Raw genomic sequence first — 26,007 nt, 5'->3', positions numbered from 1 at the left:
GGGTGTACGCCAGGGATGTGTCCTGTCTCCATACCTTTTCAACCTGTATGCGGAACAGATTATCTGGGAGGCTGGGCTCTATGAGGAAAAATGTGGGGTCAAGATTGGTGGATGATTTCTCAACAATCTGCGTTATGCGGATGACACAACCCTGCTTGCTGAAACTGAGGAGGACCTGAAGCTCTTTCTGCAGGGGGTCAAGGACTGCAGCCTCCAATATGGATTGAGGCTCAATGTCAAGAAGACAAAGGTTCTCACCATTGGGCCAATTGGCAGCATCAGGATGGATAGTGAAGAGATTGAGGTTGTCCATAGCTTTAGTCTGCTTGGCTCCACAATCAACACTCTTGGCACTAGCAACCAGGAAATTAAAACACGTATTGCAATGGGAAAGTCTGCTGTTAGGGACCTTTCTAAAATATTGAAGAGCAATGGTGTCTCTGGAGACTAAGGTGTGTCTGATACAGGCCATGGTCTTTCCAGTCACTTGTTATGCATCAGAGAGTTGGACAATGACTAAGGAGAATAGAAGGAGAATTAATGCTTTTGACCTTTGGTGTTGGAGAAAAGTATTCAGGGTACCATGGACTGCTAAGAAAACAAACAGATTCATCCTGGAAAGGGTTAAACTGGGCTGCTCCTTGGAGGCAAGGATTCTGAGGCCTCGGCTGACATACTTTGGTCATGTTGTAAGGAGAGACCTGTCCTTGGAGAGGGACATCATGATTCGGAGGCTGGAGGGCAGGCACAGGAGGGGAAGGCCCTCTAGGAGATGGATTGATTCGGTGACTGGGGTAATCGGGATGAGTATGTTGGAGACAATGAGATTGGCACAGGACAGACCAGAGTTTACGGCTGTTGTACACAGGGTCGCTATGAGTTGCAAGCTACTTGATGGCACATAACAACAACAGCAGTGAATTTTTATATTTGTGAAAGATTAAAAAGCTTTATTATACTTTAAAGTATTTTAGATAGCCTAAATTATGAAAATTAACTTTTAAGGTAACAAGTAAAAATCGTGTGGAGTTACCAGATGTAAAACTGGGTGAAGTCAATCTTGAAGAGATAATGCATAGAGCTTACGACTCATTTGATGTTCAGCTTACAAGTGTGCAGCTGCTCTACAGCAGAGTTGGTAAGTATCATGTGATTTAATTCTTGGTTGGTTTGATGCTTCTGTGATGAATTAAATTTTACTTTTTATACAGCACCTCATCTTCAATGCTTCATTGCCTTTAATGTGTTTGGTTTTTTAAAATAGACATGATGAGATACTACTTAAGTCTAGGATTTTCAACTGTGAGTGATTTTTGTCTCCTAGGAATCATTTTTCATTGTCACAGGATGAGTAGAGCTATAAACATTTGTGTGTGTGGAAAAAAGTTCTTGCTAAATAACTTGAAGTGTGTATGGCAGTCCCCTACAGTACTCTCTTATCCAACTTAAAATGATTGTACTGAGATTGAGTAATTCCAAAGTTGGGAAACACTGACACATTTTGAAAATAGTATCTGTGTGGTACTCTTTAATAACTAGAAGAAGGTTCTCAGGGCCAGACAAAAATACCCTAGGAATTCTAACAGCCTGAGACCACAGATAATCGTACAAAGTGAGGAGGGTAACTGGGCACACTGTATTTCATTCATGTCAGTCTAGCAGATGGACATCTCTGATCCATATTTAGTTTTACAGGTAAGTTCCTCAAAGTTGTAGTTAGTAACAGAGCCCAGTTTAATTGATGCCGCTTCCCATTTGTGTCATTCTGCTTTTGAACCTCTGGCAGGTTAGTAAACGTTCTGATAACAGTAGAATTAATTAGGGGCTTTCCTAGAGATTTTGCTCAGCGTGTGTGCTCAAAATTTAATTTATCTGAGCTAATTGTTAAAAGTAGAAGAGTAAGGATCCAAAGTAGTGGTTGTTACTAATGTTAGTTTGTATATGGATGGAATGTTTTCAATAAGTATATTTGCTTTGAGTTAGTGAACTTCTCTTTTAACATTTCCTAGTTCATGTGGAAGGTGGTGAATATAAATTATATTTAGAGGAAGTAATTTATTTCACAGAATGAAATTATTATACTTTACTATGTTTATAGGTATATTTGGTCACTAGTTATTAAAGTTCATGAACCATTTATGATGCTTTTGGGAGGGAATTTAAAATTATTGCATTGTTTATATCTAAAGACTATTGTTAAATGGCTTCTGTGGAATAGTTTTTGGGTTTTTTTAATTTTTATTTTATTTTATTATTTTTTGTGCGTTGTACCATCAAATCAGATCTGTCTGGTACAGGAGGAGATTATCCCTCCTTCTCCAGTAGAGCATCTGGTGGATTTGAACTAGGCACATCTGGGATTGCAGTACAGCTTCTTGCCACTAGGCCACCAGAGCTCCCTTGTGGAATAGTTTTAAAAACATTTTCTTAAATATATCTTACTGAAGAAGATTTTTTGACAGTATGAATTACTTTGTATAATTGTTATATACGCTTGATAAATACTGAAAAACATGCTCTAAATATCTTATTTTTTAATTTGTAAAATGGAAACTTAAGGAAATTTTTGTCTCAATATTGGTGGAAATGTAAATATTATAATAAAATTCATTTTATCAATTATTTCTAAGAGTTTATTCTTTCCTTGACCTTTTTTCAGTCATAGGGTAATTACATTCAAATTAGATACTGCATATAAAAATGCATTTTTGTTGTTGTTTGTGCCATTATATTGATCCTGCTGCATAGTGACCTTTTGGGCCCCAGTGAGCTCCCCATGTAGGGTTTCCTGTACTGGAGTCCCTGTAGGAGCTGATTGCCAGGTCTTTTCACCAAGGGAGTCACTGGTGGGTTTGAGTCACTCCCCTATTGGTTTGGAGCCGAGTCCATAGCCATTATGCCACAAAGGCTCCTATGAAATGTACAGCCATATATCTCAGACTCATTGCTGTTGCTTTGAGCTGATGATTAGTTGACCATCTCAGATGAGGAGATTCCTCTTCTCCTTTAGAGCTCCTGGTGAAATTGAACAGGCTTCCTTAAGAGTAGCAGCACAACTCCCTATGGACTGGGCCCCGGAGTTCCCCTATATGTATTATATAAACGCTATTCATTTGTTATACATTATTTTTAACCTTAAAGGCAACATAAACCAATTGTGAAATCCGAACAGTACGGAAAAACATATCATCTTTTGCTTTGCTGTTCAGATACTAGTATTTTGTTGTATGTCCTTTTAGTATATTGTTCAAAGTATGTAGAATGTGCCTGTATGGAGCTGTTATTGTGACTGTACTTTTGGCATTATTTATATGACTTTATAGCCTGATATTTTATTTATTGGCATTATTCTGGGCATAAGAATGAATAATTTTTATTCTCTGTAGCACAGTGTAAGGTTATGCTGTCAGTTACTTACTGTTGTCTTACATTTAGGCTTGTAACACTGGAGTAAATGCTGCCATAGGATCCCAGGTTAGGTGAACTGCATGAGAATTTTTTTTTTACTGTTAGGAGTTTTACTGGGGTAGTAATGGTTACAGTTTAGGAACAGGAATATGCAAGGGTACAGTTTGAGTCAGTATAGCTTCCTTTCAGGTGAGTTTACAGAAAGTTTTCTCTCTTCCTCTCTGCCTCATGACCATAGCCACTATGGTGCTCGGCAAGGGTTAACAAAGTTTGTTTAGCTCTGCCAATTGTGTGCCACATCTATTCTGCCAGTAAACCTAGACTTGTGGGCATTTAACTGCTTAGGTTGGCAATTACTCCCTTAGCAAGTGACCAAAAGCACCCACTTCTCCTCCAAGTGCTCATCTTTTTGGCTTTGTCTTCCAGGAGCTGACAGTTAGGTTTTAGTTATCAGTCTCTGATTCTTTGGCATTGCTGCAGCTGTGACAATTTCATTCTTGTAGTGCCAGTGCAGAGGTGCATAGTTCAACTCCACCAGCTTCCCCGTCGAAGAAAGATGAACAGTCTCCTCCCATGTGATTTATTGCCTCTAAAATTCCACTGGAGGATTGTTGGTTTGATCCCAACTTGATAGTATATAATACTAACAGTGATAAGCAAATAATAAACTATTGGGTCTGTTTATAAAATAACACTTATATATTAGTAATAGAGTTTTTGTTGTGTTTTTTTTTTTATTTTTTTTTTTTTGTGTGTGTGTGTGTACCGTCAAATCGGATCTGACTGGTACAGGAGGAGATTGCCCCTCCTTCTCCAGCAGAGCCTCTGGTGGATTTGAACCGCTTACCTCTGAGGTTGCAGTGCAGCTTCTTGCCACTAGGCCACCAGAGCTCCCTTAGCAATAGAATTTTGATAATTAAATAGAATTTGAAATAAGGCGTTCTGGTAGCCTAGTGGCAAGAAGCTGGACTGCAGTCCCTAAGGCACACGGTTCGAGGCCACCAGCTGCTCTGGGGGAGAAGGATGGGCATTCTCCTCTTATGCGATTAACTGCCTTTAAAAACCTACTGGAGGGTCAGCTATCGGTCAGTTTGGACTAGATGGTACACATCAACAACAACAACATATATTAGAAAGAATACCAGTTATAAATTTGGATAAGTGATAGTTGTCTTATTAGAAAACCTTTCCTTCTGCCAGCTTCATTATTGCCTTACAGTTACCCTTGTTAGATGAGATACCTAGTTGAAGTGGACGTCAGTGTATTTTTTTTTATGCTTTGAGTAAGCATTTTCCTGTTAAAATAGAGTTGTTTGAAACAATAGTAGGAAATTATTGAAAGTGGGAGGAAAAGACATTCTAATTTTATGTCCTGGAAATGTAACAGTGTGAAAAGTTTCCCTCTAATCAGCAGCATATGACATACAATAATTAAATTATTTCTTAGAACTTTATTATTTACTAGTTATTAAATACTGAAGTATAATGTGTTTTTAAAATTTTAAATGCGATAAATATGCACTGTTTTCTTTAATTAGGTGATAATTGGAAAGAAGCTCGAAAGCTCAATGTGTCTACACAACATATTTTGGTACCTATGCACTTCAATGTTGAACTCTCGAAGGCCATGGTTGTCACAGATTTAAGGATGCCCAAGTAGGTAGACCTTGCTATTGACCCTTAAGAAATTGTAAGATGTATCATTGACATTTTACCCCATCCATGTTACTGCTCTTGTGAGGAGGTGACTCAGAAATGATCCCCTTTGGGCTTCTGAGGCTGTAAATCACACTGGAAGAGATTGCCCATCCTTATGCTGAGAGCCTCTGGTGCATTTGAACCACCAGAAAGGCAAGGCCTTTATATTAGCAGCATGATACCTGAGCTCCTCGAGATTTACTTAGGGGAAAAAATGCATGACAGGACAACTAAGTGTTAGTAGAAGTAAATACAAATCTTAAATGCTAGACTATAATCAGGCTGATAGTGATTATACGTCATTAATTAAGTTTCATTTCAGAATTACGCTTTAATTTCAGAAATGTAAACATAGAAATAATTTTCAAACATGATTATTAGGTTTTTTTGATATATAAATATATAGTTCTGTTAGCCTAGTGATAAGAAGCTGCACTGCAGTTCTGAAGGCATACAATTCAAATCCACCAGCTGTTCCATGGAGGAAGGATGAGTCTCCTCCCATGCCATTAACTGCCTCTGAAAACCTGCTGGAAGGACAACTATGGTTCACTTCTGACTTGATGATAGACAACATTAACTTTCACTTAGATGTTTGTTAGTATGTTCAATAAATTTAGTAACACTAGGTTTTAATACAGTTGTTTATTAAATTTTCTACACTAATTATGGCTTCACTAACTTCTCATCAAGAAAGAATTTTAATATGGTTTTTAACGAGTCTTAGTTTTAATTAATCACTTTAATTTTTTTTTTTAAATATAAACTTTTTCTTTTATACTGTTTTACTTACAAAGTTCATATACATTATTTTCCACACCGGATTAAGATAAACTGCTCTTTATTTTACCTGAACTAGATAGTTCTCAGGTTCCAACACCTTGGATTATTGCCTGTGAGTAATAACTTCTAGTTTCTTTTCTTATAATGACTTGGAAGTACCAGCCAGGTCACCTTTGGTAGACACTTTTGAGCAGAGCTTGTCAGCTGAAACAGCCTGAGAACAAGGATCTGGTAATCTACTTCTGAAATACTGAAATCATTTAGGAACAGTAGGAGAGAAGCATCAGCTGAATCAAGAAAAAGTCCTTACCATCACCATTAGGAAATGTCATGAGACATAGAAAAAAGATTGAAGTTGTTAACTTTGGGTGGAAAAGGAATTAATTTTGTTTGTCTGCTCATTAACTCCCATTGCAGCAGCAGTCAAGAAATCAAGCCATTGTTTTGCACACCAGATCTTTACCATTTCCTTTACCCACCCTCTTCCACCCATCAAATTGTGTGACCTTATGATTGTATTCGAACTTTATAAAATTTTAAAGTAAACCAGTATAAAATAAAATCTAAAAAATAATTAAAATAAAAAGAAATCAAGCCATGTTGCATGGGTAATATCTGCTGCTCTCTAAAGAGCTACAGAACAAGATGTTTGTTTAAACATACTTCTGATCCAAGCCTCATTGTATTTTCATTTGCTTTGCGTGCATATGAAAGTTAGGCCATGAATCAGGAAGACCGAAGAAGAATTGATGCCTTAAATTGTGATATTGGAGATAAGAATTGAATGTATCATGGACTAGTAAGAGAACAAACAAGGCTGTCTTAGGAGAAAGTGCAACTAGAGTGCTCCTTAGAGGCAACATCTTCAAAATTCATATCATGTATGATGGATATATTGTCAAGCAGGGCTAGTCCTTGGAAAAACAACTGGGAAAAATAGAGGGTTAGCCAAAGAGAGGAAGCTTGTCCATGAGATGGATTGTCATAGTGAATACAATAGGTTTGAGCATAAAAGAGCTCAAGAAAATGATGAATTACAGGCCAAGGTTCAGATCTGTTGTTCAGAGTTACTAAGAGTTGTGGTCAGCTGGATAGCACCTAACAACAACAGGTTGGAAATTACTCAAAATGTGACTGAAAATTGCTGAGCTTCCTCAAAGTAGAATCTCCCTTATTAATGTTAATGTAGTAAAGTATTCAGGACTTCACTTGTTGATATGGCATGACTCAAAATTAGAAGAAATAGCTACAAGAATGCATTAATAATCAGGACATGTACAGTACAAATCAAGGAAAATTTAAAGTTGTCAAAAATGAAATAAAGCTCATAAAGATCAACATCTTAAACCAAAGTCAATGCAAGCAAGTTGGAACCAACTCATAACTGACCTTCTAGGAAATTTTCAGAGGCTGTAAATCTCACGGGAGGAGATTGCCCATCTTTCTCCTGTGGAATAGCGGGTGAGTATATTGCAGTGGGCAAATCTGTTGCACAGGACCTCTTTAAACTGCATCATTAGCACTTAATAAATATTGTCAGCCCTAAGACAATAAAATCTCCCCCCCCAAAAAAAACTCAGGAAAGTGATGAGATTAGTTTATCTATTGACAGTGGTCAATAGGGTAAGATTAACATTTGAGTAGAAATTCAAAGGAGAGAATTTGGCTCAGCAGAGAATTACCCATTAAAAATATGTATAATTTTTAATGCTTAAAATTACATTTAATTTGGATGATTTTATGTAATGCACTACATTGAAAATTACTTTATGATGATGTTTGTCTTTTTGAAACAGATTCAAGATTTTTGGCAAGTTACCTCTCATTTCTTTACGAGTTTCAGATAAAAAACTGCAAGGAATTATGGAATTAGTTAAAAGCATCCCAGCACCTAAATATGTACCTGATGTTCCTGATCCTGAAAAGTCCTTTCAGGTATAGTTGCTTTCACAATTTATAAAATTGTTTGAAAAAGGATCCCTACCACCAATATTTGAAATAGTTGGAAAAATTTCAGATCAGTTTTATGTCAGTTATGTTGTTGCCTACCATCGAGTCAGAGTCGACCCATAGCTGATCCTCCAGCAGGTTTTCAAAGGCAGTTTAATCGCATGGGAGGAGGTTGCCCATTCTTCTCCAGCTTAGCAATTGGTCTATGTCTATTTGAACTATGTGTCTTAGGGATTTCAGCACAGCTTCTTACCACTGAGCCTCTGGTCTAGTCATAGAACATATAAAATGTCACTTTTCAAAAATTATTGACACAGTAATAAGTGAAAACAATAACTCTCTACCATCAGGTTGCTTTGTAGGAGAGGACAGAACTGTCTCACAAGATTTCCAAGGCTGTGACTGCCTTATTTTCTCTAGCCAATTGACTAGTGGCTACAGACTGTTAGACTTCAGTTACCAGCTGAATGCTTCACCTACCGTGCTACAAGCATCCCTTGAGTATAGTAAAAAAAAAAGGAACAAAATATTAAATCTGCAGGGTTTTTTTATTAACCACCTTGTCTCCTAACTACTTACAGCTTTAGTTTTTCAGAATATATTTGTGGTAAGTATGCAGATATACTTACTTGTATATATGTATAGATTCTTTTTATTTATATTACTCATAAAGAAACAAGAAAATTTGGTTGCTGGGTTAGAACTAACTCATAGCTGCTCTCCACTGGGTTTCTGAGACTATAAATTGCACAAGAACTATTGTCGTCCATCTTTTTGCTGAGAAACTGTTGCTGGATTTGCACAACCAGAGAAGTATCACCTTTGGGCTCTCAGCTCAACTTCTTACAGACTAGGTCACCAGAGCTCCTTCAGAGTATACTTGAGTGTTCTGCGTTTTTCATTATTATGCAATAATTATTTTTATCAATATACCATAGTGTATTTACATGTTCAAGTATGATGAACATTTGAGTAGTTTCCAAAATCAAGCCTATTGCTATTGAGTCGACTCTGACTCTTGGCCACCCTCCATTGGGTTTCAGAGGCTGCAAATATTTAAAGAAGGAGACTTTGTCCTATGGAGCAGCTTTTGATTAACAGCCCATCATTTGACTCACTGTGCCACCAGTGCTCCCTGGTTTATTTCTGCTTATGGTTATGAAAAATAATGCTGTTATGAATATGTTTTTGCATAACCTATACTAGAACAGTATTGAGTATACCATGGACTGCTAGGAGACCAAACAGATTCGTCCTAGAAAGGGTGAGTCCAGGTTGCTCCATGGAGGCAAGGATTCTGAAGCTTTGCCTGACATACTTTGGGCACGTTGCAAGGAGGGACCAGTCCTCGGAGAGGGACATCATGTTTGGGAGAGGGACGTTATGTTTGAGAGAGTGGAGGGATGGCGCAGGAGAGGAAGATCCTTGATGAGATGGATCAATTCTCTGATTGGGGTGGTGAAGGTAGGTGTGTCAGAGACAATAAGGTTGGCACGGGATAGAGCACAGTTTGGGGCTGTTGTACATAGGATCACTATGAGTTGCAGGCGACTAGACGACACATAACAGCATAATTTTTTATAGTGCAAGCAATCCTGTTGAACATATTCTTAATTTCTAAATTGCTGGATTATAAGGTATACATAGGTTAAGAATCAATACTGAATCATTTCATAAGGAATTTAATAATAATATGTTTTCCTACAAACAGTTTATGAGCGATCTACTTACACTGCATCCTTGTCAAGTTTGCCTTATTATTCTTTGTCATTTTATGTTTTAACTTCTTAACAGTGATTTGAATGTATGTTTACAGAGAAATGAATTTTCCATTTATTCATCCTGAAACAGCATATCAACAGAGAACTGCTAAATGTGCAGGCTGGGCTTAGAAGAAGCTATGGTACTAGGGATATTATAGCTAATGTTAGGTGGATCTTGGTTGAAAGCATAGAGTACCAGGGAAATGTCTATCTGTGTTACATTGACTATGTAAAGGCATTTGACTGTTTATCACAATAAACTGGCTAACTCAGAGAAGAATGAGAATCACAGAATACTTCATTGTGCTTATGCAAAGAGATTGAAAGAGTTAACAGTTTTAGTTTACTTGGCTCCACAGCCAACACTCTTGGTAACAGCAGCCAGGAAATCAGGAGATAAATTGTACTGGGAAAGTCAGCTGTGAGGGACCTCTCAAGAGTACTGAAGAGCAATGATGTCAGGCTGGAGACTAAGGTGCGTCTGATCTGGGCTGTAGTCTTTGTAATTACGTGCTATGCATCAGAGAGTTGGGGATGATAGAAAGAGAATTGATGCCTTTGAGCTGCTGGAGAAGAATGTTGAATATACCATGGACTGCTAGGAGAACAAACAACTTTGTCCTGGAGAAGGTGAAGCCAGAATGCTTCTTGGAGTTAAGGATTCTGAAGCTTCATCTGACATACTTTGGGAATGTTGCAAGGAGGGACTGGTCCTTGGAGAGGGACATTATGTTTGGAAGAGTGGAGCAACGGTGCAGGAGAAGAAGACCCTCGATGAGACAGTGAGGTTGGCATAGGATAGAGCAGCGTTTAGGGCTCTTGTACATAGGATTGCTGTGAGTCACAAGCAACTCGATGGCATATAACAACAACAGCAAACTTGGACTAGGAGGCAGTTGTCAGGACAGAGCAAGGAAACACTGCATGGTTCAAAATCAGGAAGGGTGTATGCCAGTGATGTGTCCTATCTCCATACCTTTTCAGTCTATATACAGAACAGATCATTCAGGAGGCTGGGCTCTGGGAGGAGGAATGTGACATCAGGATTGGAGGAAGACTCATCAACAACCAACATTATGCAGATAACACACCTCTGCTTGCTGAAACTGAAGAGAACCTGAAGCGCTTGCTGCAGAAGACTGCAGCCTTCAATATGAATTGAAGTTCAATATCAGAAAAACAAAGATTCTCACCACTGGGCCAGTTGCCACCATTATGATAGACGGTGAAGATATTGAGAGTGTTAACAACTTTAGTTTACTTGGTTCCACAATCAACACTCTTGGTACCAGCTGCCAGGAAATCAAGAGACAATTGCATTGGGAAAGTCTGCTGTCAGGAACATCTCCAGAGCACTGAAGAACTATGACATCAGTTTGGAGACCAAGGTGCACTTGCTCCAGGCTGTACTCTTCACATTTATTTGCTATGCATCAGAAAGCTGGACAATGACTAGGGATGATAGAAAGCAAATTGATGCCTTTGAACAGTGGTGCTGGAGAAGAGTATTGAATATACCAGGGATTGCCAGGAGAACAAACAGATTGATCTTGGAGAGGGTGGAACCGAGGCTGCTTCTTGGAGTCAATGAGGCTTTGTCTGACACACTTTGAGCATGTTGCAAGGAGGGACCAATTCTTGGAGAGGGACATCGTGCTTGGAAGGGTGGAGGGACAGCGCAGGAAAGGAAGATGTTCAATGAGATGGATCGATTCTGTGATTGGGATGGTGGGAATGAGTGTGTCGAAGACAGTGAAGTTGGCACAGGATAGAGCAGGTTTCAGGGCTGTTGTACCTAGGGTCTCCTTAAGTCACAAACAACTTGATGGCACATAACATGTCACAGGGTTGAGTTGAGTTACAAGCTCAGAGATGGTTCATGACTACCATAGTCTCTGGGGTTGCACCATTCTCTATCATACATGGCCATTTTAAGATTTTTTTTGTTTTGTTCTTTAAGAAACCTTTTTTTCTTGCACACCCATGTTTATCGCAGCTTTGTTGAAGATAGCAGAGTTGGAAACAACCTAAGTGCCCATAAACAAACGAATGTATAGAGAAGCTGTTGTATATTCACACAGTGGAATACTATGCTGCATGAACAACAATGATTTCATTCAATATTATTCAAAATGGGTGACCCTAGAGGACATTATGCTGAGTGAAATATCTCAGTCACAAAAGGACAAATACTGCATAGTGCCACTGTTGTAGAACGAGACTGACATCAAGGTTGGGGTGGGACAGAAAAATTGTATAAATATACATAGTGCATTGAAACAGATGAGGGAGAGAACAGTTTAAAAGCGATATATGACTGGGTATTATGGTCATGACAAGAGTCCAGAGTGAAGGCTTCATAGTGGAGTGTTGTGGTGGTTGTGGTAGGGGGGATTGTATACCAATGAATTTTTCTTTTACTTTTCAAAGAGTAGAGCGAACTGAGGGGAGGGGTGGGCAGGGAGAAAAATTCAGCAGTGAATGGAAATCTAAAATCTCTGTAAACGTTCATTAAAATTAATAAAATAAAATTTTTTAAAAAAAGAAATTTTCTTTTTCTCTTGTCTGTCCAGGACCATCTGTTGTGATTAATTTCCAAATGGTCAGTGGTGGTAACCAGGTACCATCTAGTCTTAGTCATTCTACTAGATATTCTAGAAGATAATGTAGTAAATTTTCCCTCTACTATAGGTAATATTATGCTTAACATTTTTTCATATGTTAATTGGTCATTGGGATGTAAACTTACTCAAATGTTAGTAAATTCTTTTACCTTTTCCTCTATTGAATTACTTTCTGGCTATATAGATGTGTAGGATTTCTGTATGTATTCTGGAAAAAAGGACTTTGTAGTTACATGTTAGAAGTATTTTATCACTCTAACTTGGCTTTTTGCTTTCTTTTTAAGAAATTTTGGAGAAATTATAAAGTTAACCATTTTTACATGTACAGTGAGGTGGCATAAATGAAATTGGAATGTGCCATCATTGCAGCTATTTCTTCTTTACAAGTTTTTCTATCACCCTTAAAGAGACTCAGCACCTCTTAAGTATAGCTACCTATTTCCCCTTCCACTCACTCCTGCTAACTAATACTTTTTGGCCACAACAGGTCTGCTTTTTGGTTGCAGGTAATTCATGATGTGTTAGTGGCATATGAAATTTGTCTTTTTTTTTTTAATTAGTGAAAGTTTACAGAGACTTAGGGTTTCCAGTCATTCATTGTTGCACTTTTCTCCCTACCCACCCCCTCTCCCCCAATTCACTCTTCTCCTTGAAGAGAAAGAAAATCTCTTCCACTGTTACGCAGTCCCTCCCCATCAAGTCCACTCCACTATGTACCCTTCACTCTGCACTTCTGTAATGACAAGAATACTCATGCATATATCCCTTTTAAATGGTTCTCTCCCTCAGCTGTTTCAATGTAATATACATCATTCTTCCCCTCCTTTTCTGTCTTCCCTCAACCCTTATATCAGTCCCATTTTACAACAGTGACCCTGTGTAATATTAGTCCTTTTGTGACTGAAATATTTCACTCAGCATAATGTCCTCCAGGATCATCCATTTTGCATAATATTTCATGAGTTCTTTGTTTTTCAGTGTTGCACAGTATTCCATTGTGTAAATAAACCAGAGCTTCTCTATATATTTGTTTGTTTATGGGCACTTGTTTCCAGCTCTTTGCTATTGTGAACAAAGCCGCAGTAAACATGGGTGTGTATATATCTGCTTTGGTGGCAGTTATGGTTTCTTTAGGGTAAATTCCCAGTAGTGGAATTGCTGGATCAAATGGTATCTCTATTTGCAAGTTTTTGAGAAAGCACCATACAGCCTTAAATAGTGGTTGCACCATTTTACACTTCCAACAACAGTGAATGAGGGTTCCAGTTTCTCCACAACCTCTCCAGCATTTGATGCTTACTATTCTGCTAAATTTTGTTATTCTTTCTGGGGTGAGATGATATCTTATCGTTATTTAGATTTGCATCTCTCTTAGAGCTAGGGATTTTGAACATTTCTTCATGTGTTTGTTTGCCATCTTGAATGTCTTCTTTGGTGTAATGGCTGTTCATATCCTGTGCCCATTTTTTAATTGGGTTATTTACCTTTTCTTGTGGCGCTCAAGTATTTTATAAATTCTAGATATAATCCCTTGTCTGACATGTCATTACCAAATACTTTTTCCCAGTCTGTGGCTTCCCTTTTTACCCTGTTGGATAAGTTTTTGGATGTGCATAGAGTTTTGGAATTTGCCTTTTTCTGTCTGACTTAACTAAAAGAAATTTCAAAGGTCATGAAAATATATTGTTTTATAAAGAAAGGAAGCCACAGGAAATTGTATGTGATACTATCTCACTTGAAACTGGCATGTGGAAACAGTATGTTCTTCGGGGAACCATCCACAGAAAGTTATAAAAAAATTAGAGAGGATGTGATTGGGGTGGTTTGGGAATAAGACATTTTATTTTTCGTGGATCTTCAGTTCTATTTCAGCTGCATTTTATGATTTTTTTATATTTTCCTGCATTAAAAAAAAGTAATTTTACTGAAACATCTTTTTTTTAATTGAGAGACATTCTAATGAAGGAGTCTACATAACAATAATGAAACATCTTTTTAAAAATTGAGAAGAAAATAGAAACTTCTCAGATGCTTTGGAGGTGATTCTTATTTAGAATAATGTTGAGTTAAAGATCTCCAAAATTTCTACCTACTGCATGCCTATCATCAGGGAGATTATTATAACAATCATATTGCTTGTGTAAAGAGGTCTTTGAAGTGTTGGCCTGCAGACAAAAAGCTTCGTAATTTGTACTCACCCGTCAATGTCTGCAAAGATGATATTTCTGCTGCTGAAAACTTGCTTTTAAAACCTGTAGCACAAATCTCCACTATCACTTCTAGACCAAACAGGAAAAACCAAACCTGTAGAAATCTTCTATTCTGAGCTTATAAGTCAGTCAACTTGGCGAACAGCCATAGCTTATATGTGGTGTCTAAATTCTGAAATGCACCTCCTTATATATGTAATAATTTATTCTCTGTATTATCTGTTTTATCAAAATCATCTTAGGACACTGACCAGGAGTCTGTGTAATTGGTAGTGCTTTATGTAATTGGTAGTGCTTTTCTTTCAGGTTCAAAGATCCACTTCTTTTGGAACAACGCAGATTTCACAGAAAGTGCTTTCTCTTTTGGAACTTCCACCCATTATTGAAGAGGGTAAAATATAAAGCTATTTAAGGAAATACTACTTTTTAGAATAATATTTTGAAAATAAATTTTATTTTGAGGCCTGTTTTATTGAAATAGCCAGATAGAAATTGAACAGTAGGAGATATTTAAATAATTTTCAAGAAATTTTTACAAAAACTTCTTTAAAATGGGTAGGGGGAAAAATGGGCAGGGGAGTAAGCATAGGGTTGAACAGTTTAATGGGTAGAGGGAGGGATGGGTAAAGGAAATGGGAAAGATCAGTGTGAAAAACGATGTATATGAACTTTGTAAGTAAACCGGTATAAAATAAAATTTTTATTAAAATTTTTTTTAAGCAGTGCAATTTGAATTTTCCATAAAATCTTTTCTGTAGTGGGTTAGATATTTTAAAACAGAAGAAGCACTAGTAAGTTACATGCTCCAAGCTAAGGGACTTAATGAAATTTTATAGGTGTTTAATATACAATATGGTAGTTAGTTGGAGAATTTAGGTACAAAATCTTGCCTTTTTAAAAATTTTAGTAACAAAATTTTACATATGAAAACTTGCACAATTGTTATATCAAATATATTTGCTGTTATAATGTAAAAAAATTGTATTTTTGAATTCTTAAGACTTAAAATTTCATGTACAAAAATTGCAGCGTTGATCATACCGTGACAGGTTCATTTGTGTTATGACTGGGATGGTAAAGGAGAAATTAACACTTGTAAGGTCACCTTCTCATCCTTAGTCTTGTTACTATAGATCAGTTTAGTTCTGCTTAGTGGCCTCTTTCATACTTTTACTAATGGATGGAATGCTTTTCTAGTCCTTTTTCCCCCCTATATTATTTATCACTTTCTAATATCAAATTCCATAAATTATTTCCAGAAACATCAGGGCCTAGCTCTCTATTTTTAATATTGCAATTTACAGTTAAGTCCTGTCACACTATCTAGGTAGAGAGACTACACTCCTTGTTCTTATGACTATTCATATATTATTTGTTCTTAAGAAAGTCTTTAGTTTTTAGCCAGAATATTTAAAAATTGTGTTCATTAAGCTAATGATTACATTTTGAACAATTCTTTTTTCTAACAATCAAGATTATTTATTCAAGGGGAATAGAATATATTTTCCTGTTTAATTCTTAAAAATATTTTTTTGGGTTTTTTACATTTTGTGGCTTCTTTAAATTATTTAATTTTACATTGCTTTACTCACAAAGTTCATAAGCATTGTGTTTCACACTATTCATATTGTAGTTCATACAATCATTCTCATGCATTATGTTTTATAAAATGAGTTAATGATGGGCAAGGTCCAATGGTGATTGACTTTATTTTTAGTTTTAAATGTTCATCTCTGTTTTGGGAAAGTTAAAAATGTGATTAAATCAGTTGTTTTGATTATTGACTTCTCTATGGTCTATCAAATTTAGAATCAGAGGAGGAATTTTTTGATGCACCATCTAGTCCATTGGAAGAGCCTCTTCAAGTTCTGTCTAGAACTGAATTTTACATTCCTAAAAAGCCTTTAAAGGAGGAGATTAAAAAAAATATGACTCAATTTAGTATAAGATTTGAAGTACCAAAGGTATGTGCTATGATAACATTAATAATACTTAAAGTAGTTCATAATTTTTGCTATGAATAGACTGCCTCATTGCTAGTCAATGGGATCTTTTCTATTTGATTAAGCCAAATGCAGATGTTGATGAGTACTTTTTGTTCTCTTTAATGATTAATACTTTTAATTAAGAATTTAGATAACATTGTGGATATTTTATATATATAAAATTATAATTTTTATAACAAATGTGTATTGTACATAAAATTTCTCCCAACTATTAAATTTATAATATATGAATTTGTGTCCTGTTTGTATGTCCCCATAGGTGACTGCCTCCAGTGTAAACAAGACCTTGTTTTACATAGCAGGGTTTTTTTATCTTTTCCTTTTTTCTAGGTTACAATTCAGTTTTATCATCTTGTTGAAGATTGTGAACTACCTGTGGTGGAATTTGATGTCTTGGGATTTGGAACACAAATTGAACTTAGAACATTTGATTTGAAAGCAAATGCATTTTTGAAAGAGTTCTGCTTAAAATGCCCAGAATATTTGGGTAAGAATCTGTATTTTATCAACTTTTGTTTTTCATTTTTTTGTTGTTATTTGAGTGAAAGTAGAACCTACTAATTTTTTTAATAATTCCTGCACATTTTGCTTTATAACATTAATACCTTCAATATAAATGATCCTTTCCCATTTCTGTATAATTCTCATTTCCATTAAGGCTTTAGTCTACTCCTTCCTGTCTTTAGGGCTTTGCATTTGGACAAATTGCTACTCTTCTTTACTTTGTGCAGTTGACTCTTCCATGGGATGAGCTCTTTCTTGTGTCATTTTGCTGCTGTTGTGTTAGGTGCTGTCAAGTTGACTAAGTGTAACCATGTGAAAAATAGATCTTGTTCTATCTTCCACCATGCCATCTGTTATGCTTGAACGCATTGTTATAGTTACTGTATCAGTTTATCTTGAGGGTAGTCTGCTCTTTCTCAATAACTCTGTCTTTCCCAGTAAAGATTTCTCTTTGTGAGGACTAGCTCCTTCTGACAACATGTCCAAAATATGTGAGCTGAGCCTCTGTGTCTCTAAGAAGTATCCTCTTTTGCATTTCCTCCAAAACAGATTGATTTGTTCTTTTGGCCATTCTTGAGATAATTAGTACTCTTCTCTAAAACCACAATTCAAAGGCAACAGTTCTTAATCTGTCATACTTACCATTGTCCAACTTTCAGATGCCTCGGAAGCAATTGAAAACACTACGGCTTGGATCAGACACACTTTAGACATCTTTGTGCATGTGCTTTATTGCTTAAACTGACACCTAAAGCACATTGGAGAGGTTTTTGACAGCAGATATCCCCAATGCAGCATGTCTTTTTATTTCTAAATTTGCTACTACCGTGAGTGTTGATTATGGATCTAAGTATTAGGAAATTGTTGACAACTTAAACCTTTTCTCCATTGATCACATTGTTGCCTACTGGCCCAGTAGTGAGGTTTTTTCTGTTCTTGATGTTGAGATGTAATCCATATTGAAGGCTTCAATCTTTGATTTTCTGCAACAAGTTCTTAAAAGTCATCTTCACTTTTAGCAAGCAAGCTTGTATTACCTGCGTAATGGACATTGTTGATGAGTCTTCCTCTAATCTTGATGTTACAATCTTCTTCATATTTAATTTGTCGAATTATTTACTCAATTTATGGATTGTATGAAGAAAGACTACCACCCTGATGTGCCCCTTTCCTGATAGCCCTGTTATCAGGGTGTAAGTAGAGTCCTGGGGGTCTTTTATTCCAGGTTTGATGCGTGGTTATAGTTTTGTGTGTTCCATGAGTCTCTTTTGGAATCTGCCCTGTTTTATAGCTTTGAGTTTTGTTCTACATTTCACCCACTCATCTTCTACTGTGAAATTGTTCAGACCAGTTGTTTGACTACAAAAAGAAAGCTTTGCTTTTTTGTTGTCTTTGTACTGTCAAGGAGAGATGATATAGTTACATGTGTTTAATTGACCCATACCTGACCCTCAGGCAGCTTTTCAGAGGGAGTTAATTGCATGAGATATTGCCCACCTTCCACAAGCAGTTGGTGGCCTTGATGCTTACATGTGTTTAAGACCTTAGTTGGTATTCATCAGAGAAAGATACAGAAACTTACCTGTGAGGACTATTTTCTGCCAGTTGACCTTGATGATCTCCTAAGACTGTTTCCCAGGCCGCAGAACCAACAACTTACTCCTTCAGTGTGTTTGATTATAATTAAGAAACATAAAAAGCATTGCTCTCTCATACAAAAGAGTATGTGCAGCATACAAAAATATGAATGTGAAAGAATTATCTTCTGCCCTTCCCCAAAAAATCACGATTGCCATCCTTTTCACCTATACATGTATTTTTTTCTGGCAAGTTACTACCTCTATATCTGCTCTTTTATTAAAAAAATATTATTTCTTTATAGCATATTGACTGTATTTCTGGTAGGGGTCTCCTTGCTTGTGCTCACTTTCTGTCGTGATGATGTGCAGACCATTCCCTTGTTGCATTGCTTTTCCCTTCACTCAGCTTAATAGGTGTCTATTATCTATTTACTGACTTTACTCCCCTCTCTCCCTTTGTGTCCCTCACAGCCATCTAAGAATGATTCTGTCTCTCTGAATCTTTCTTTAACTTTTGTAATAGTCGTATACAATATTTGTCCTTTTATGATGCACTTATTTCACTAAATATGTTTTCTGTATTGATCCATCTGATATACTATTTAATGAATTCTTTATTGTTCTTTAATGTTGCATAGACTCTTATCATGATTCGGTCATTTGGCCAACTGGTGAGAATCTTTGTCTTCTTAATATTGAGCTAAAATCCATATTGAAGACTATAATTCTTGACTTTCTGTAGCAAGCACTTCAGGCCCTCTTCAGTTTCAGCAAGCAAAGTTATGTCATCTAAATATCACAAGTTGTTGATGAGTCTTCCTCCAATCCTGATGCCTCATTCCTCGTCATAATGCCCAGCCTCCCAAATGATCTGTTCCATATATAGATTGAAAAGATAAGGGCACTCCTTTTCTGATTTTGAACTATGTAGTATTTTCTTTCTCTGTCCTGAGAATTGCTTCCTGATTTGAGTATAAGTTTCTCAGGACCACAATCAAGTGTTTAAGGATTCCCAATCTCCTCCAGGTTCACTACAATTTGTTGTGATCAACACTGTCATTGTAATGTAGATTTACATTCTTCTGGTATTCTGCTTTTGGCCAAGATCCATCTGACATTGTCCATAGTGCTACAACCTCTTCTAAACCCAGCTTGTATTTCTGGTAGCTCTCTGTTGATGTACTGTTCCATTAAATTTTTTTATAATCTTCAGCAGGATTATGCTTACATGTGATATTAATGATAATGTTTGATAATTTCTACATTTTGTTGGGTCACCTTTTTTTGGAAAGGGAATAAATGAGAATCTCTTCCAGTCATTTGGCCAGGTAGTTGTCCTCTAGATTTCTTGGCACAACCTGGTGAGCACAGCCAGGACAACATCTGTTTGTTGAAATATATCAATTGGTATTACATCAATTCCTGGAGCCTTATTTTTTGCCAGTTCCTTCAGAGTAGCCTGAACTTCCTCCTTCATTCTCATTGCCTCTTGATCGTATGTTGTTTCTTGAAATTCTTCTGTATCAGCTATTTCTTTTTGGTCCAGTGCCAGTATACTCCTTCTGTCTTCTTTCAGTGCTTCCTGTATCATTCTTGTTCTGCCTGTTGTTGTGTACCATAGTGTTGGAACCAAGCCATAGCTGACCCTCCAGCAGGTTTTTAAAGGCAGTTAATCACATGGGAGGAGATTGCTCATCCTGCAGAGCAGCTGGTGACCTCGAACCATGAGCCTTCTGGATTGCAGCACAGCTTCTTGCCAATAGGCCACCAGAGCTCATAGCTTCCTTAAGTATTGCAAATTAAGGTTTGAATTTGTTCTTTAGTCCCTTTAGCTTAAGGAAAGCCCAGTGAAGTTCAGCCCTTTTGATTTTTGAACTCCAACTCGTGGCACATTTTATTATAATACTTTTTCTTCGTGAGCTGCCCTTTGACTTCTTGAATTTTTTCCCTTTGCTTTGGTTTCTTGACACTCTAGTGTGATATTCAGAGTCTCTTTCGAAAGCAGTTTTGGTCTTTCCTTCTTTCTATGTCTTTGTAATGACCTTTTGCATTCTTCCTAGATTATGATATTCTTGATGTCCTCCCACAGCTCATCTAGTCTTTGTTTAGTGTTCAGTACCTCACATCCTGAGATGGTTTTTAAATTCAGGGGAAATAGATTCAATGTCAAATTTTGATTCCTGCAGATTTAACTAACCTTCTTTAGCTTTACTTTGAACTTGCATATGAGTAGTTGATTGTCTATTCCACAATCCTGGACTAGTTTTCACAGCTGATACTGAACTTTTTCAGTGATTCTTTCCATAATTGTAATCTATCTGATCCCTGTGCATACCATATCAGGTGAAATCCATGTGTATAGTTTTTGTTTATGTTTCTTTAAAAGGTATTTGCAATGAATAAATCATTGATTGTGCAGAATTCTATCCCCAGCTTCATTTCTGTCACCAAGACCATGTTTTTCAACTAATGAGCCTTCTTCCATGTTCCCAACTTTTCATTACAGTCACCCATTATTATTAATTCAACTTGATTTCATGTTCAATGAATTTCTGACTGCAGAAGTTGGTAGAAGTCATCTATTTCCTTGTCTTTGGCTCTGATTGCTATATTTGTATAATAGTGGTATTTACTAGACTTCATTGTATGTATAATGTTATCTGTTTAATGACAAATTTTGCCTGGCATTTTTCTCTCTTGTCCAAGGATACCTTTTAACATATATTTAATGAAATTGTTTTTCTAGAATTGTTCAGATTTTGCCATCATAATTGAAACACCATTTTATTAGACTTTTTATTTTATTTTGTTGACTGGCAGTTTTTCTTTCCAAGTTTTATATTTTGTCATCTTTCTGCTTTCTTGCATTAAGTGGTTTCTGCCAGGAAAGCAGAACTTGGTCTTATTGGTTGATCATTGTAGGCAGCACATTCTTTCTCCTCAGCTGTTGGGTCCCCCCCCCAGTTTTGTTTTTTTAAATTTAAATTTATTATTAATTTCAGTAAAAATTTACAGAGACTTTGGATTTCCATTCATTCATTGTTGCACTTTTCTCCCCTCCCAACCCTTCCCCCTAGTACACGACCCTCTTGGAAAAGTAAAAGAAAAATTCTTTCATTGTTTTACAAACCCTCCCCCAGGTCTACTCCACCATGTAGCCTTTGCTCTAGACTCCTGTCATGACAAAAATACCTAATCACATATCCCTTTTAAACAGTTTTCTCCCTCATCTGTTTCAATGCAGTATACATTATTGACCTCATCTTTCTCAGGCTCTCCCCAACCCCAAGGTCAGTCCTGTTTTACAACGGTGGCACCATGCAGTATTTATTCTTTTGTGCCTGAGATACTTGACTCAGCATAATGTCCTCCAGAGTCACCCATTTTGAATAATATTGCATGAGTTCCTTGTTTTTCAATGCAGCATAGTATTCATTGTGTGAATATACCAGAGCTTCTCTATCCATTCTTTTGTTGATGGGCACTTAGGTTGTTTCCAACTCCTTGCTATTGTGAACAAAGCTGCAGTAAGCATGGGTGTTCATATATCTTCTTGGATGTCAGTTATGGTCTCTTTGGGATATATTCCCAGTAATGGAATTGTTGGATCAAATGGTATCTCTCTTTGTAACTTTTTGAGAAAGCGCCATACCACCTTCCACAGTGGTTGCACCATTTTACACTCCCACCAACAGTGAATAAGGGTTCCAGTTTCTCCACAACCTCACCAGCATTTGTTGCTTGCTGTTCTGTTAAATTATGCTATTCTGACTGGGGTGAGATGATATCTCATAGTTGTTTTCTCCTAAGCTGTTTTAGAGATTCTTTGTATTTGCTTTTCAAATGTTAATTGTGTTATTTCTTGGAAACTTTTTTGGGGGGTCACCCTTCTAATGAGGTTAATTGAGCTGAGTTTTCCCCTAGAAATTTTTGGCAGTTTTCTCTGAAATATTGTTTGTCTCCTTCTGGCATTCTTTGATCTCATGTAAATTTTTTGTTAAGAGTGTCTCATATATATTTTAGGCTTATTTACTTCATTCTCTTTTCAGATTATCATACAAGTTGATATTAAAGTATTGTCACAAATTAATATTTTTTCTTTTTCAATGTTTTATGTGGCTCAAAAATTTTAGTTTTAATCTTCTTAATGTCCAGTTCCTACTTTTGTATCATTTTAAATTTCCTATTTCTTTTATTATTTTGCTTTTGTATTGTTTTCCTGAATTCTTCTAAGGTTTTTTCTGGTTTTACTTCAATATTAAATGTAGTTTTTATCAAATCTTTGAATACACTAAATATGTCTTTGAATTCCTTATCAGGAGCTCTGTTACCTCCTGGAGTTTTCCACATTTTTCACTTTGGCCATTAGTTTGTCTTGTCCTTGTTTTGAAGTCTTTTGTCTTTGTGACACTTTCAGGTTGCTTGTATTGTTGATGTGTCTTGGTTTATTCCATCTATTTTTTTTTGTTTTGTTAGATCGTGCATGTAGGATAGATACTCTTTAGTAATACTGGGATACATTCTGCCTATTTTCACTTATATTGGGGCTGGGATGCAGTTGTCTCTTTGATGGTTGTGAAGAAAATAGTGAGCTGATGTTGCTTAGAGAATACTTTATTTGACCTGTAAGTAAGTTGTTGATGATAATGTATAAAAACTTCAATGCTATCAATGATTGTATGAAAAACCAACATGATTTGCAAACATTCACTCAATTAATAAAATATTTTTGCAAAATAATCTTTTATATGTGTATTCCCACTTAATTTCTTACGTTTTGAGAGGCATATAGCCTAATTTAATAAGATTTATTATTATCTCTGGTAGTACACACAAATATTACTTCCGCTCATATGTGTTATCTGTCTGAAAAAAATGGGCTTAACTTGTTTCAGAATCCATTCATGACAGGGCCAGAATTCTCGTGTCTTTTTGTTTCATTTAATCATTCTAATTTTTCTTTATTTACTAATATTTTCTTATGCTCCTCTCTTGATTTTGATTGACTTGAGATGTTAGTGTTACAGCACAAAAGAAGGGAAGTGAATGATAAAGAGAAATAGATTTTTAGAGTTATGATGATAACTGACTTGGGTAAGAAAGAATTTGAGGTGCAGAACTGACACAGAGAAGCTTTCTTTTCTAACTCAAAACTATTAATGTTGTGCTTATTTTTGTTTAGAGTTTTCCTGTGAAAGGATAATTTTTTAAAAATTTATTTTTAGATGATGAAAAGAATCCAGTTTATATCATTACAACGTTGGATAATGTAATGGAAGATCTGTTAACACTGGAATATGTGAAGGTAATTAGGTCCTATTAAGTCTGCTTTATTTAGCTCAGTATGCTGCTGAAATAGAACCACCAAGTTTTGTAAATTTAATAATATTCTCCAATACTTTAAATTTGTTATATTTTTATTCTCATGAGGTCTTTGTATCTCCTAAAACGTTAAGATTTTTTTTTTCCTTTTTGTCATCTTTCTCTATAAATTGTTGTCATTTTAAAATACTTAGTACCAGCAGCCAAGAAATCTAAAGATGAATTGCACTGGGAAAAATCTGCTGTCGGGGACCTCTCCAGAATACTGAAGAGCAGTAAAGTCAGTCTGGATACTAAGGTGCGCCTGATTGAGGCCATGGTCTTTGCAATCACTTGGTGTTCATCAGAGAGCTGGACAGTGACTAGGGATAATAGAAGAATTGATGCCTTTGAGTGGGGATGCAAGAGAAGAATATTGAATATACCATTGAGTACTAAGAGAGCGAATGAGTTCATCCTGAAGAGCCTGAAACCCAGCTGCTTCTTGGAGTCAAGGATTCTGAAGCTCTGTCTGACGTATTTTGGGCATGTTGCAAGGAGCGACCAGTCCTTGCAGAGGGATATTATACTTGGAAGGTCAGAGTGACAGCACAGAGAGGAAGACCCTTGATGAGATGGATTCATTCAGTGAGAGGGTAATGGAGGGGTAATGGAGGTAAATGTGTCAGAGACAATGAAGTTGGCTCAAGATAGAGCAGGGTTCAGAACTGTTGTACATGAATTGGAGTCCACTCGATAGCCCATAACAACAACAGCAACATGATGTAAGATGGGTAATGCTTTTCACTTGTTTTCTACTGTTTTGAAGTTTCCTTATTCTCCTACTGTCATCCATCCCTAACTTGTGATTTGTGTCATCAATTTGATCATATGTTGAATTTTACCATTCCTCATTGTCTGTTTATGTTGTCAGTTTTTATTGACCTGTTTTTATTAGCCTCATTATTCTTATACCTCTTGATGGTTCCTGTGTCATTCAGGATTTTGCCACTAAATTGTTTCACTATTGGAATTCAAAGCTCAAGTTTTTCTTAACTTCTTTTTGTTTGAGAAGTACCAAATGTGTTCTTCCCTTTTGGCTTTCTACCTTCAAATCTTTGCACATTTTCCAGTTATTTTAGGAGACGGCATATGATCAAGAACCAGCAATACTAAAGGAAGAAGTGCAAGGGTCACTGAAAGCATTGGTGAAAATTAAGGCTCCAGTAAGCCATAAATTCTCAGTTGATGTGTTTCAACAACAGCAACAACAAAAAACTCAAACAGCTCTGGATGAGCTCTCACAACTGTCTAGCCAACCATTTAGAAAAGATTCATTTTTATGCCCATTCTGGAGAAAAAAAAATCCAACAAAATGTGGAAATTATCAACTGATGTCACTTAGTATTTCACGGAAGTGAAACATTGCTAAAATGAGTTGAAAAACCTTTGAAAAAGTACACTGATAAGGAATTGTTAAAAATTTCGTCTAGATCCAGAAGAAGCCATCAGATGGAGACTCATGCTATTGATTAGATAGTGGTTGATAGCAGAGAATGCCCGGAAGGTGCTTTTTTTTTTTTTTTTTTTAATTGATTACAAGGTATTTACCATACAGAGGTAACTTGTGGTTGCTGTGATGCTGAACACTGTGATACCGAGGTGTCAGATGTGATAATGGTTACCCATTGTGGACAGTGTTTCCTAGCACTCCCTGGTTGAAACAAGCTTGGAAGCAGGAGTGGCATCTACTTCCGTAAATAGCTTGCCTCCGGAAACCCTATAAACTGGAGAAAGGATGAAAGTCACACAAGAGTCGAAGACTTTAGTTCATAGGGTTGCTATGTTGTTGTTCTTATGTGCCGTCGAGTCGCTTGCGACTCATAGCGACCCTGTGTACAACAGCCCTAAACTCTGCTCTGTCCTGTGCCAATTGCACTGTCTCTGACACTCCGTTCCCGATTATCCCAGTCACTGAATCAATCCACTCATAGAGGGTCTTCCCCTCCTGCACTGTCCCTCCACCCTTCCAAGCATGATGTTCTTCTCCAAGGACTGGTCTCTCCTCACAACATGTCCAAAGTATGTTAGACGGAGCCTCAGAATCCTTTCCTCCAAGGAGCCATCCGGTTTAACCCTTTGCAGGATAAATCCGTTTGTTTTCCTAGCAGTCCATGGTA

The 26,007-nt window shown here is 36.6% G+C and overlaps 1 protein-coding gene across 1 annotated transcript in view; it reads left to right on the top strand.

Moving 5' to 3' along the window:
• Positions 1–26,007, top strand: part of VPS13A (vacuolar protein sorting 13 homolog A (S. cerevisiae)) — a 289,570-nt gene that overhangs the window by 84,832 nt on the left and 178,731 nt on the right. The window contains 7 exon segments of the mRNA XM_006891989.1: positions 1,006–1,138; positions 4,947–5,064; positions 7,686–7,824; positions 14,743–14,827; positions 16,246–16,400; positions 16,773–16,929; positions 23,752–23,831. Coding sequence (XP_006892051.1) covers positions 1,006–1,138; positions 4,947–5,064; positions 7,686–7,824; positions 14,743–14,827; positions 16,246–16,400; positions 16,773–16,929; positions 23,752–23,831 — 867 coding nt within the window.

Source organism: Elephantulus edwardii, unplaced genomic scaffold (assembly GCF_000299155.1).
Source record: "Elephantulus edwardii isolate Elephantulus edwardi_28Jun2011 unplaced genomic scaffold, EleEdw1.0 scaffold00108, whole genome shotgun sequence".
Lineage (NCBI taxonomy): Eukaryota > Metazoa > Chordata > Mammalia > Macroscelidea > Macroscelididae > Elephantulus > Elephantulus edwardii.
Note: the sequence above shows the minus strand (reverse complement) of the source record. Positions and strands in the feature narration are given on the sequence as shown.